Here is a 13,937-nt window from a genome sequence, read left to right on the forward strand (position 1 = left end):
TGCGATGTGCTCCTCAGCCTCTGGTCTGCTGACACTGAATGCCTGAAGCACACCAAGCAGCACTGGAAACATCTGCATGGCTTGAATGGGAATCCTCCAGATGAAGAAAAGCTGCTTCTCCCCATGGCTGCGTCGGCACATCCCTGAGTCACATCTCGCTCCTCTGCTTCAACGTCAAGATTCTGAAGCAGGAAAACTTGAGGGGGAAAGAGGAATAAAAAAGGAAGGGAAGCACTGTCAGTGGAAGGGCTGCTGGCTGCTGCTGATGCAGACCTGACTGTGGGGTCAGCCCAGCAGAGGGAAGCTGGTTTGCATGCCAGGGTCCACATGGCCTGCTCCCAGGAATGGGCCATTTGCTGGGGAAGAGCCACAGGCATGGATCCTGCCTTGCAGAGGGGCACAGCCATGCTCACATGCAGCCCTTCACCTCTGTCCTCCCCAGGTTCAGGCTGTTCCTGTGTTCATGGGGAGAGCCTTCCACACGGTCGTCTTCAACATCTCATCTGAGATATTAATCTCTGAAGGATCAGGCCTGAAATCAATATTTTTCATAGTAATCTAAATATGACCCAGCAGTCTCCAGGTGGCCAAGAAGGCCAATGGCATCCTGGCTTGGGTTAGACACAGGTGGGCAGCAAGGTACAGGAGGTGACCAAACCTCTGTGCTCAGCACTGGGGAGGCCACATCTTGAGTGTTGTGTTCAGCTCTGGGCCCCTCACTGCAGGAAGGACATTGAGGGGCTGGAGCCTGTCCAGAGAAGGGCAGTGAGGCTGAGGAAGGGCCTGGAGCACCTGGGCTATGGGGAGGGTCTGAGGGAGCTGGGGCTGTTCAGGATGGAGAAGAGGAGGCTGAGGGACACCTCAGTGCTCTCTCCCAACCTGAAGGGAGGTTGGAGCAAGAACAGGGCAGCTTCTGCTCCTTGGTGGTGACAGGACCAGAGGAAATGGTTCCAAACTGTACCAGGGGAGGTCTAGGCTGGACAAGAGGAAATATTTCTGCCCTGGAAGGGTTCCCAAACATTGGAACAGGCTGTCCAGGGCAGTGCTGGAGTCACCATCCCTGGGGGTGTTCCAGCAGTTGTGGTCCTGTTGCTGAGGGCCATGGTTTGGTGCTGACCCTGCAGTGCTGGGTTGAGGGTTGGGCTGGATGAGTTTGGAGGCCTCTTCCAACTAGATGGATTCTGTGACCCTGTGATGAAACTGATGCCACCAAATGCAGTAACATCAGGAACAGGGGGGCCCAGACAATCAAAGCTCAGCGTGGTTTGGTTGGTTTGGTTTGGTGAGGAGAACCTGAGAGCTGCAGAGCAACAGCTCCATGCAATGGTTCTTGAGGGTGTTTAGCCCTGGCCTGGGCTCCAGAGCCACAGTTGGCACAGATCATGCCTGCAACAACTCATTTTTCTGTACAAGAATCTGCAGCTACCCTCAAGTGAGTGATGCTGCAAGATTTGGGGGTCAAATGTGAATTGGGGGTCAGAGCCCTGTGATCACCTCCTGCAGCCCTACCCACAGATTTGATTTTCCTACCATGCTGACCTCTGGTTTCCCCTGGATGCTCAGTAAGGATGCAAACAGAGAAAACTGTACCAAACACCTCCCAAATAACCTTGCAAGGGCTACTGGCACCTGGTGCCACTGTCACTGCTGTCACAAGTGTTTACCTGTCACTGCTTTGCTTGGGGAGATCCAATCCAGCAGTCTTCCCCAGCTTCAGCTGAACTGAATTTGCTGCAGCAGCTTCCATCATCTTCTGGGACTCCTGGAATAAAAAGGGACAAGTCAAGTTCTCTGCCTTTGATCAGAGTGGAGCTAAACCAAAGAGCCAACCAGAAGACCACAAACTGTCCTCTCCCCCTGGCCCACAGCAGCTTTAGTTCTCAGTGCAGCAGGGTCAAGAACTTTGCTGGGTGTTACAGACACCCTCATGATCAAACCTCTTCATAGCCAGCAATCATTTTTGTGAGGCTCATTTTAAAGATCTCAGCTCTATTCCAGTGCTAAGCTCACTGCTAACTGAAGAAACAAAATGTGACAAGGTAAGATCTCAGCTCTCAGGATCCGTTTCTCTTGAGTTCTGACCATCCTCCAGCATTTCAGGACAAGCTGTGATAGAAACAGGCAAGCTCCCAGCCTGAGGGGGATGTCCAGGCCCAAGCACCCAGCAAACTTTACCTCTTCTTCTTTGGCTTCATTTTTGGCATCATCCAACTTCTTCTTCTTGCTCTCTGGCATAAGGTCATCCAGAAAGCTGAGCTCTCGCTTGGAGAAGCAGAAATCCATCACTTTCCGGACAAAAACAAGAGCCAAAACCTTCAGGAGGAAGAGGAACGCCACAGTGAGGCCAGAGGTGATGCTACACCACACTCCAAGGCTGCAGACAGCCCTCTGCAAGCAGCAGCAGCTTTACCATCATGGGGAAGATGATGGCAGCCCGGGATGCCTTGATGGCCCAGAGCAGGGCGAGGCAGAGGAGCTGGATCAGGGTGAAGCAGTGCACCTTGCGTAGGGGGACATGCCGCAGGTAGATGAAATCTGGCTGGTGCTTGGCTGGCATCCAGAACAGCTTCAGGCGATCGAAGAACTGCCAAAGGAAAGGGGAAGAGCTGCAGAAAGCTTCTGGCCCTGTTGAGACCTGGTGAGGTCTCAGGTTCTCGCCTGCAATGAGAAATCCTGGAGGCTGCTATGCCACTCCGGGCTGCAGCACTCGCTTTCCCTTTCCTCCCTCTCGAAGCCAGGTTGCCCACCACAGCTGCCCACCAAGCTGCATTTGTGCCATGTTCCTCTGTTGTCTGCCTTTCTTGGCCCACTGGATTCCCCAGCAAGAATTTCCACCAGGAGCTGCCTTCATTTTGCACTAAATTCCCTCATTTTCACACAACCAAACCCTGCCCTGCCCTGCATCCCAAACAGAGCACACTGGACATGCCAGTTCGTCTCAAGCCCTGTAGACCTCCTGTGCCCCAACCGAGTTTTCCCTGATCACAGAATCACCTGGTTGGAAAAGACCAACCCTAATCCAACAGCTCCCTGTACACAACTCTTAGAGCATAGAATCATAGAATCATGGACTGGGTTGGCTTGGAAGTGACCTCCAAAGGGCAGCCAGTCCAACCCCTCTGCAGTCAGCAGGGACATCGTCCACTGGATCAGGGAGGCAGTACAAAAAGCATCCCTCCTCCTGTCTCTGCAGGCCTTCTTGAAGGCTGCTTCAGGTACTGGAAGGCTGCTGTTAGGTCTCCCCTGAGCTTTCTCTTCTCCATGCTGAACAACCACATCCCAAAGTTCCTCATCCAAACAAATTGTAAACACCTCCAGGGTCAGCAATTCCATCACCCTGCTGGCCAGCCAGTTCCAGTGCCTGATGACCTTTTAGATGACGAAATTTTCCCTAATAACCAAATCTATCCCAGTGCCCTTACAGCAAACATTTCCGTGGTTGTTTTTGGGGGAGGTTTTCCTCACACCCCTGCTTTCTGTGGAGGGGCAGCAGCAGGGAGCAGAGCTGCTGCACGCCGCGGGAGGCCGTACCTGAATTCCTCGGAGTGACGACACCCCCATGTAGAGAAAGACACCGTACAGCACAGGCATTGGGATGAACTGGGGAGAGGAATTGTCCTAGTTTAGAGTGAGACAGATTTGCTCTTGTACCTCCTCCAAAAGGGGCACAAGAAAACCCCTCTCACAAAGTATTGGATTGCGAAGTTCAGATGGAAAGGCTGCTCACAACTGCATACAGCAGCAGAGAGCAGATAAAACACACAAATCCACAGCCTGGGATTGACACAGAATCTCAGTAAGCCACAGCGTCACACAAACCTCCCTTTAAACCAGGCCAACAAACCCAAGCCCCCATGCCCCTACCCCAGCCTCTCTACCCCTCACACAACCCCATGGTGACACAGCTAAAAGTCAGACAGCTCCAGGCCCCAGTCAGGGTGCTCCAGGCCCCAGTCAGGCAGCTCCAGACCCCAGTCAGGCTGCTCCAGACCCCAGTCAGACAGCTCCAGACCCCAGTCAGGCAGCTCCAGACCCCAGTCAGGCAGCTCCAGACCCCAGTCAGGCTGCTCCAGACCCCAGTCAGGGTGCTCCAGACCCCAGTCAGGCAGCTCCAGACCCCAGTCAGACAGCTCCAGACCCCAGTCAGGCAGCTCCAGACCCCAGTCAGGCAGCTCCAGGTCCCAGTCAGGCTGCTCCAGACCCCAGTCAGGCAGCTCCAGACCCCAGTCAGGCTGCTCCAGACCCCAGTCAGACAGCTCCAGACCCCAGTCAGGCTGCTCCAGACCCCAGTCAGGCTGCTCCAGACCCCAGTCAGGCAGCTCCAGGCCCCAGTCAGGCAGCTCCAGGCCCCAGTCACACAGCTCCAGACCCCAGTCAGGCTGTTCCAGACCCCAGTCAGACAGCTCCAGACCCCAGTCAGGGTGCTGCAGACCCCAGTCAGGCAGCTCCAGGCCTGACTGGCAGCATTGCCAAGACTGACACCTGGCCTCCTCCACAAGAGATAACAACACCCTCTGTGTCCTCCCAGGAGGAGGGAGGCAGAACAAGCAGAAATGCTTTGGTTTATAGGGATGGAGGACTGGTGGGAATGAAATACCCTTTTCCAGTCCACCTCCTGGACCTCTATGACCTCTGCAAGTCTGTAACTTTGTAGTTCTTAAAGGCACCCAACCTCTAAACCACCACAGACTGCAAACCTTTACTGGTTTGAATGGCATTGTCAGTGCTGCCACTCTCCCACTGCCCAAGCTTCCCAGCTTCCACAGAATCACAGAATACACCTGGCTGGAAGAGACCACAAAGATCATCCAGGCCAACCCTCAGCCCAGCACTGACATCTGTTGGGCTTTAGTCACTGGGGATTGGGTGTGTGTCTGAGCCAATGCTCTGCTTTAGGCTGAGCTTTGGAGGCCTGGTCCATCAGAATGATCTTAATTAGCAGAGAGCTTGGAGATGATTTCACCACCAAATGCCACATTCTGCCAGGGCAGGAAAATATTTCTGTGCCTTCTTGTGTCAACAGGCAAAAGCAACAGAGCCTCCTCTCTGCCTGCAGCCTCCTTCCTGAAGGAGCATGCATGGAAGCCCATGGGGATGGTAGCACAGAATCCCAGCATGGGGAGGCTGGAAGGAACCTCTGGAGAGCATCCAGCCCAACCTCCCTGCCAGGGCAGGGCACACAGGAACACATCCAGGCAGGGTTGGAAGCCTCCAGAAAAGGAGACTCCACAACCTCTCTGGGCAGCCTGATCCAGGCTCTGGCACCCTCACAGTAACAAAGTTTTCCCTTCTGTTCCCATGGAGCCTCCTCTACTCCAGCTGGCACCCAGTGCCCCTTATCCTGTCCTTGGACATCCCTGAGCAGAGCCTGGCTGCAGCCCTGCACATCTTTATCCCCAGCCATGAGGACAGCCCTCAGGTGCCTCTGCTCCTAGCTCCAAGCCCCAGCTCCCTCAGCCTGGCCTCCCAGGAGATGTTCCACTGCCTGCAGCAGCTCTGGGGCTCTGTACTGGACTTTCTCAAGCAGTTCCCTGAGGTCCTTCTTGAACTGTGGGGCCCAGACCTGGACACAATATTCCAGGCGTTGCCTCAGCAAGGCATTGTTTTTAGCTCCTGGGAAGGGCTGTTCTGAGGCATTTGGGCCAGGAAATGGCAACCCTTTGAGTGCTGTCTGTTGGCAAAGGAGAAGAGGCCCTGCTCTGGTTGGTCTTCACTGTGAAGGAGTGAGCCTGAAAGAGACCTGAAACAGTTGTGTTGAGCACAGCAAGCTGGGGCCAAAGATTTAAAGGAGGCTGGTTCCCCCTTGGGCCAAGCTCCTCCACAGCTTCTTGGGGCAGCAGAGGGGACTGTTTTTGTGGCAGTGCCAACAAGCTGGCACTTGCTGGGCTGTCTGCATTCCCCTCTTACCTTTAACACTGAGGTGAAGAAGACAGAGCAGCCCATGAGCACAAAGATCATCAAGCCAGTGACTCTCTGCTCTCGTATCCCCAGGAACTTGGGCTGCTCTCCCGGAGCCGAGCAGGCAGACTCCACTTTGAGGCTGTTCACGTGGGTGATGGACAGGACAGTGGCAGCCACAAACCAGGGCAGCCCCATCACAGAGCACACCCCGAGCATCACGGCCACCATGAAAAGGTCCAGGTGGTACCCACATCCTTTCTGCAGGGATTAAAACAAGGACAGAGCATCCCACAGCACAAGAGCAAGGACAGAGCCCTGCCTGCACACAGGTCAGCTTCTTGACAGCTTCAAACAAGAACTGGAAACAAACAAGGAAGTATCTAGGCTTGGAGCATGAAGATCTACCAGGAGCTCAGCCAGAGGTGCCTTGGGGAGTTTGTGTGACATCTACAGAAATCTCCACTGCCTGTCACTGGTACTGGAGGAAATCTCCACTACCTGGCAGTGCACCCAAACAAGTCTTTCCTGCAGCCTCTTCTAACATTTAAACCCTGCTGTGAGTAGAATCTCCTGCTCAAGAAGAGCTGCGCAGGAGACCATCCTGCCATGCAGCCTGGCTGACCCCAACCCACCAAAGCATTTGGAAGAGAAGCTTCTTCCCATCCCTACAGCCCAGAGCAATGTGGGCTGGGGGATGATCTCTTGCAGTTCCTTACCTTCAGCCTGTGCTCATTCCTGTTCACAATGACAGCTGTGATCTGCTGGTCCATGAAGATCAGGATGGTGCAGAGCAGAGCTGGGATGAGTGCAGCCAGCACTGTCCACCAAGGGTTGGGTCCTATGGGGTTGATCACCCACCCACGGTCATCTCTGGTAGGCTGCAACAGAGCACACACAGCAGCATCAGCTCCTAGCACAGACACTTCACTGCCTTGGGTTCTTCCCTTCCTTCCCTGTGCCAGAGCATCTCCCAGCCCTGGCTTCAGGTCATCCTGACCTGGGGGCTTCAGCAGTGCCTCTCTATAGGCATCTACAGGTACTTCTCTTATATCTCCTTCCAATTCCAGCATCTCCCCCAGCCCCATCCTGCCTCAACATCACCTTGTGGGCATCCTGAAGGCCTGAAAGAGCTCCAGGCCAAAGCCCTGCATTACCTTGAACATATGTGGGACGTGGAGCTTTGGTGAAGGGATCCCAATCAGGATGTCCATGAGCACCATGGTAACGATGGTGAGGAAAACAGCAAAGTCACTGACTGTGGACCTGACCTGGGGCAAGAAGGCAGAGCTGAAAGGGACACCATAAACAGGGCTGCCACAAGAGATGGAAAACTAGGGGACATCAGCAATACTCAGACTGGGTAACAGAATGGCAGCAGTCTGAGGGCAGGTGGCCAGACCACCCTGATAGGTTTGGGAGATCTGCTTGTGGGGCAGTTTAAAAAGGTTGCTTCAAACCTTCTAACCTCAACCAAAAATGCTGCCAGGTAAGGGCCAGCCACACTCACAGCTAACACAGGGATAAGTCACTGAGGTATCACTTGTTCCTCAGGAGGAAAAAATCGTCTCTTTTTCTGTGGCAGCTCCTCACCTGAGCCAGCCTTGGGCACAGGATGCACAGAAGGTGAAAAAATCATCCCTTTGGGAGAGCTAAGCTCCCACTGCCTGAGCAAAAACATGGCCCAGGGCAGATCATGAGGCAGCTGGGAATGCACTCCTAGAAGGGACTGAAGGACATCCAGGGTGCTGGAGAGCTTGGCCTTCCAGGTCACCGTTTCCTGGCTTGACCACGTGGTGACAAATCTTCTTTGGTGCTCCAGGAGAGCATCACCAATGGCATCCTGGGGTGCATCAGAAGGGCTATGGTGAGTAGGTCAGAGAGGTTCTCTTACCTCTCTGCTCAGGGATGTCCAAGGACAGGACAAGGGGCACTGGGTGCCAGCTGGAGCAGCGGAGACTCCATGGGAACAGAAGGGTAAACTTTGACATTGTGAGGGTGCTGGAGACCTGGATCAGGCTGCCCAGAGAGGTTGTGGAGTCTCCTTTTCTGGAGAGAAGGTGTTCCTGTGTGCCCTGCCCTAGATGCCCTGCTGTGGCAGGGGGGTTGGACTGGATGCTCTCCAGAGGTCCCCTCCACCCCCCCCATGCTGGGATTCTGTGATCTTGGGAAATGTGTGGAGACTACTGTTGGCCATCACCTTCCACCTACCCTGGTTGGGAAGTATCTGCTGGTTTTAAACTTCTTCAGCAAGCTCGAGAGCACAAAGGTGGAGAAGAAGAGGATGCAGCACCAGAAGAGGACATTAGGTGTGTAAGGGCCATCACGGCCACAGGCAGGGCCTTGAAACTCTCCATGCAGGTAGCGACATTCCTGGGGAAACAGAGCAGCAGGACACAGGCAGAGCAGGCGTCTGCAGGACCTTGGCCCAAGAGCCACAACCTTGGCTCTTGCCAACAGAGATGTGTAGAGAATGAGCAGCAGCAGCTGAGCAAGGAACACATCCACTGCACAGACGACAGCCATGAGGTGGGATGTGCACCATACCACAGACCAGGGCAGGTCCTCTGCTGGAACAGCAGCTGAGGATGGCTGAAGAAGACACCAGAGGGGAAGGAAACACTGGAAATGCTTGGGGAGAAAGAGGGAACAGGCAGGAAGGGCTAAGATGACCAAAGTAGGAAAGGAGAAGAGACAAATCCTCCATTCCCAGTGGAGGGCTCACAAAACCTGGCCAGGAGGGGATGCAGACATCCAGAAGAGCCTCCCCTCCATCCAGGAGGCAGCAATGGTGGAAGCAGGCTTCAGCCAAGAACTTGGGCCCTCCGACTTCTACAGCAATCACATCACCCACTGAGCCCTGCAGCAGGCTGGGGGACAGGTGTGACCCACACTGTGGGGGACAGGGTGGACTGGAGAAGGTGGACTCTCCTTCCCAGGACCAGCCAGGTTAAAAGCACACCTTAGATGGCAGCAATGACCTCTCAGAGCAGCACCACCTGAATGCCCCTAGACTGCAGCTGGAGAACTCAGTGACTCAGGACAGATGATGGCAGACACAGGCCAAGTTGTTTGTGGCCACCTGTGCACCCCCTGGCTCATCTCCAGCCCCACAAGGTCCTTTTCTGCTGGGCACTTTCCAGACACTCTGTCCCTAGCCTGGAGCCTTCATGGGGTTGTTGTGACCCAAAGGCAGGACCCAGCCCTTGGCCTTGGTGAACCTCACCCCATTGACCTCAGCCACCCAGCTTGGAGCTATCTGCAAACTGATGGAAGGAATCTTGAGCCTTGATAACCTCACTGAGGTCATCAGTAGATGTTGACCAGAACTGGCCCTGGGGAGCTCCACCTGCTCCTTGCAGCAGTCCCTTGCTTTGAGAAGCAGCAGAGCTTTGCCTGGAGGTTTTTACACTTCTGCTTGCACCCCAGGTCAAGCAAAGCTGCAGGCAGTGAGACTGTGCCTGAGCCCAGCTGCCCACACCTCCCACCTGTCCTGCCCCTGGAGCAGCTTGAGGACTCAGAGGCTCAGGGCACTTACAGTCACCGTGAGGTTATCCCAGGTGATGCTGGACACATTGATGCTGCTGCTGGCCCAGAACTGCTGTGTCTCATTGCTGGGATGGGCTGGAGCCTCACACCTGCAGCTGGCAGGAGAGAAGCCAAGACAAGGGTCAGGAGAAGGTGCTGCAGGTCCAGCCCTGAGCTCCTACCAAGGCCTTTTAAGAAGGACAAACCCACTAGTAGATGGTGAGGAGGTCGAGTTTGCTGTGCATGTGCACAGGGTAGGTCTCCCGCAGGTGGCTCAGCTTCTCCAGGGCCTCATAGATGAAGATGATGCAGATGAGGGAGGCGAAGGCCTCCTCGGTGAAGCGAGTGATGTAGCACACCAGGCAGCTGGCATCTGTGGCCACCAGCACCACGCAGAAGAAGGCAGTCCAGAGCCCGATGCATGCCCGCAGGGACAGGTAGGAGAGGCTGTAGTCCCTGGGAAAGCAGAGCCAGGGGAGGGAGAGAAGGGCAGCAGGGGAAAATCAGGAGCAATTCCGGAGCATGCGCAGGGTGCAGGCAGCTGCTGTGGGCTCCTACAGACAGCCCTGGGGCTGTGGACATGCAGGAGAGAGGCCAAGGATTTGTCACTGTTCAACAATGCTCTTGGGTTAACACCTTGGAGATCAGGGTCCTGTTCTGGGAGGATCTCCCACACCACCCTGGTGCTCTGACACTGAAACCTGATGCTTTGGGGCTCTGCTGCCAGCAAGGTAGGGCTGAAGAATGAATTTCATTGCAGCGAGGCTGCTGCATCCCCCACCAGTCATCCCAACAAACAGGCTGTCCTGGAAAAGAGCCTCTTCCCAGGAAAGGTCCCTCCTGCTTTGTCAGTCAGGTCACCAAAAGTGAAAGCAGCTCAGCAGAAAAAGCCTCAGGGGATCTGAGCAAAATTCATTTCCACTTCCAGCAAAATCAAGCCTGGGTTTGTGCTCAGAGAAAGGCAAAGCAAAGACCTCACCATCAGCCCAGGATGCTTTGCCTCACAGAATTATAGAAGAGTTTGGGTTGGAAGGGACCTCCAAAAGTCATCCAGTCCAACCCCCTGCAGTCAGCAGGGACATCCTCAACTAGATCAGAACCCTGTCCAGCCTCACCTTGAATATCTCCAGCAATGGAGCCTCAGCCACCTCCCTGGGCAACCTGTTCCAGTGTTCCACCAGCCTCATAGTACAGAACTTGTTCCTCACATTCAAACTAAATCTGCTCTGCTCTGCTCTCATTCCAAACCATTATCGATTGGACTTGATGATTCTGGAGGTCTCTTCCAACCTGGTTGATTATGGGATTCTGTAATATTCTGTACTATTAACCTTTGCCCTTGGTCCTGTCACTGCAGTCCTTCTGCAGCCTTCTTGTAGCCCCCTCCAGGTACTGGAAGGCTGCTCTAAGGTCTCCCTGGAGCTGTCTCTTCTCCAGGCTGAGCACCCCCAGCTCCCTCAGCTTGACCTCATAGCAGAGGTACTCCGACTCCCTGATCTTTTTTGTCGCCTGCTCTGGACCCATTGCATCACATCCAGGTCCTTCTTGTGTTGAGGGCACCAGAGCTGGATGCAGTACTCCAGGTGAGGCCTTACCAGAGCAGAGCAGAGGGGCAGAATCCTCTCTGTCTCTGGCCAAGCTGCTTTGTATGCAGCCCAGGCTGCCCTTGGCCTTCTGGGCAGGATGTGGAAAGTGACTGCAAATATTACTGCAAACTGACAGCTGGGTGGCTGTGACCATCTGCCTTGCACAACCCACCCTGGGCACTGGCAGCCTTCTGGTTTATCTCCCTGCTTCACTTTAACCCTAAAGCCCCCAACTGACCCCATAAATCCTGCAGAGTCCAAGGACCCTGGCACTAAAACTAAAACCTGCAAGGTCTCTGCCAGCAGACACCTAAAATCCAACTGCTGACTGCTGCTGAGGGCCCTGGAGATGTCTGCTGAATAAAGGCCAAGGGGCTTGGGGCTTTTTGGTCTGGGTAGGAGCAGCCTGAAGGGGGTCTGATCAATGCTGATCAATACTGCAAGGGTGGTAGGAGGATGGGGCCAGGCTGTGTGCAGTGGTGCCCAGGGACAGGACAAGGGGCTCTGGGCACAAAGTGGAAGATCAGAAGTTCATCTGAACATGAGGAGGAACTTCTTGAATTTAAGGTCACAGAGCCCTGGAGCAGGCTGCCCAGAGAAGTGCTGGAGCCTCTGGGAGTCTGGAGACTTTCAAGCCTCACCTGGATGTGTTCCTGTGTGCCCTGCCCTGGGTGCCCCTGCTCTGGCAGGAGGTTGGACTGGATGATTTCCAGAGGTCTCTTCCAACCCCCCCATGCTGGGGTTCTGCAACTACCACTAGGAAAAAGGCTGCAGCAGCTGAAGGGGCCTACAAGAAGGCTGCAGAGGGACTGCAGTGACAGGACCAGGGGCAATGCTTTGAAATGAGAGCAGAGCAGATTAAGATTGCATGTGAGGAACAAGGTCTGCACCATGAGGCTGGTAGAACACTGGAACAGGTTGCCCAGGGAGGTATTTGAGGCTCCATTGCTGGAGATATTCAAGGTGAGGCTCAAAAGGGCTCTGAGCAACCTGCTGTAGTTGGGGATGTCCCTGCCTACTGCAGGGGTTTGGACTGGGTGACTTTCGGAGGTTCCTTCCAACCCAACCCATTCTGATTCCATCACTGCCACCTTCTGCAGATTCTTGCAGCCCTGGCTGCACCACCAGCCTTACTTGCAGAATTTGTAGAGGATCTTTTCAAACACCAGAACGGGTCCTGTGCTGCCCAGGATGGTGAGAGGTTGGCCAGCAAAGAGAGAATAGACCACACCAGTCATGGATGCACCCAGCAGGGACTCCATGGCACTCTGCCCAAGGAAGAGAGGCAGCAGTGAGCCAAGAGATCAGGAGTGGGGGCAAAGACAAAGCACAAAACCAACCTCACTGCAGCAAGGACTTTGCCCTGAGTTTTATTCCCCACCAGGCCACCTAGCCGGCAGAGGTGTCCCCACCATGCCACCCAACAGAGGTGTCCCCACCATGCCACCCAGCAGAGGTGTCCCCACTGTGCCACCCAGCAGAGGTGTCCCCACCATGCCACCCAGCAGAAGTGTCCCCACCATGCCACCCAGCAGAGTTGTCCCCACTGTGCCACCCAGCAAAGGTGTCCCCACCATGCCACCCAGCAAGCAGAGGTGCTCACTATGTGGCCATGGGTTGCCTCCCCCAGCAGCCCCCCGAAGGTGATGACAGGGGACATGCAGGCACAGTAGAGGAAGAGGAAGGATGCCAGGCACTGCAGGCTGGCACCGTCCCGGAAGTCACTCCAGAACCAAGGAGCTTTGCGCTTCACGTCCCGGATGAAACCTCCAAAGAGCCTGGGGGGAGGCAGAAGCAGAGCCTCAGCTCCTGGGAGGACACCTGCAGCAACCTCTGCTGTGGAAGGGCAACCACAAGCAGAGTGACTTCCATTGCTGAACAGCAGCAGTGGACCTGAGGCACAGAACAAAGCCCCTCCAGCTGAAAGGCCCTGAGAGCCCAACCCCTCTGATCCAGAGCACCACAGAAGGGCCTAGCTGGAGAAGACCTTAAGGTCACAAAGTCCAACCATAACCCAACAGCTCCCTGTATACAACCCTTAGACCATGTTCCAAAGCTCCTCATCCAAACAACTTTTAAACCCCTCCAGTGATGGGTATTCCACCACCTCCCTGGGCAGCCTGGGACAGTCCCTGATGACCTTTTCAATGAAGAAATTTTTCTTGTCCAACCTGAACCTCCCTTGGTGAAACTTGAGGCCATTTCCTCTCATCCTGCCACTTCTTACCACGGAGAAGAACCCAGCCTCACCTGGTTCCAGCCTCCGCTCAGGGAGCTGCAGAGAGCCAGACGGTCTCCCCTCAGCCTCCTCTTCTTCAGGCCGAACAACCTCAGCTCCCTCAGATGTTCCTCACAGGACCTGTGTTCAAGGCCCCTCCCCAGCTTCATTGCCCTTCTCTGGCCTTGCTCCAGCCCTAAATGTCCTTCTTGGAACCAGGAGTCAAAACTGAGCCCAAGACTCCAAGTGTGGCCTCAGCAGTGCCCATCCCAGGGGGACAATCCCTGCCCTGCTCCTGCTGCCCACACCATGGCTGTTCCAGCCCAGTCTGCTGCTGCCCTTCTTGGCCACCTGTGCATCCCCTGGCTCATCTCCAGCCTCTGTCAACCAAACCCCACTGCTAGGCACTTTCCAGACACTCTGCCCCTAGCCTGGAGCCTTCATGGGGTTGTTGTGACCCAAAGGCAGGACCCAGCCCTTGGCCTTGGTGAACCTCACCCCATTGACCTCAGCCACCCAGCTTGGAGCTATCTGCAAACTGACGGAGGGAATCTTGAGCCTTGATAACCTCGTTGAGGTCATCAGTAGATGTTGACCAGAACTGGCCCTGGGGAGCTCCACCTGCTCCTTGCAGCAGTCCCTTGCTTTGAGAAGCAGCAGAGCTCTGCCTGGAGGTTTTTACACCTCTGCTTTCACCCCGGGTCAAG

The 13,937-nt window shown here is 55.0% G+C and overlaps 1 protein-coding gene across 1 annotated transcript in view; it reads right to left on the reverse strand.

The window, feature by feature from the left end:
* Nucleotides 1-444: 444 nt before the first annotated feature.
* SLC4A8 (solute carrier family 4 member 8) overlaps nucleotides 445-13,937 on the reverse strand; it is a 36,639-nt gene continuing 23,146 nt past the window's right edge. Inside the window, exons 12-24 of the mRNA XM_054398680.1 lie at nucleotides 12,616-12,790; nucleotides 12,147-12,280; nucleotides 9,637-9,882; nucleotides 9,437-9,542; nucleotides 8,110-8,271; nucleotides 7,056-7,169; nucleotides 6,618-6,779; nucleotides 5,908-6,159; nucleotides 3,532-3,600; nucleotides 2,411-2,584; nucleotides 2,176-2,313; nucleotides 1,665-1,762; nucleotides 445-532 (exon numbers count right to left, since the gene is read on the reverse strand). Of these exons, the coding sequence (XP_054254655.1) occupies nucleotides 445-532; nucleotides 1,665-1,762; nucleotides 2,176-2,313; nucleotides 2,411-2,584; nucleotides 3,532-3,600; nucleotides 5,908-6,159; nucleotides 6,618-6,779; nucleotides 7,056-7,169; nucleotides 8,110-8,271; nucleotides 9,437-9,542; nucleotides 9,637-9,882; nucleotides 12,147-12,280; nucleotides 12,616-12,790 (1,918 nt within the window). The remainder of the gene's footprint in view (nucleotides 533-1,664; nucleotides 1,763-2,175; nucleotides 2,314-2,410; nucleotides 2,585-3,531; nucleotides 3,601-5,907; nucleotides 6,160-6,617; nucleotides 6,780-7,055; nucleotides 7,170-8,109; nucleotides 8,272-9,436; nucleotides 9,543-9,636; nucleotides 9,883-12,146; nucleotides 12,281-12,615; nucleotides 12,791-13,937) is intronic.

Source organism: Indicator indicator, unplaced genomic scaffold (genome assembly GCF_027791375.1).
Source record: "Indicator indicator isolate 239-I01 unplaced genomic scaffold, UM_Iind_1.1 iindUn_scaffold_78, whole genome shotgun sequence".
Taxonomy (NCBI): domain Eukaryota; kingdom Metazoa; phylum Chordata; class Aves; order Piciformes; family Indicatoridae; genus Indicator; species Indicator indicator.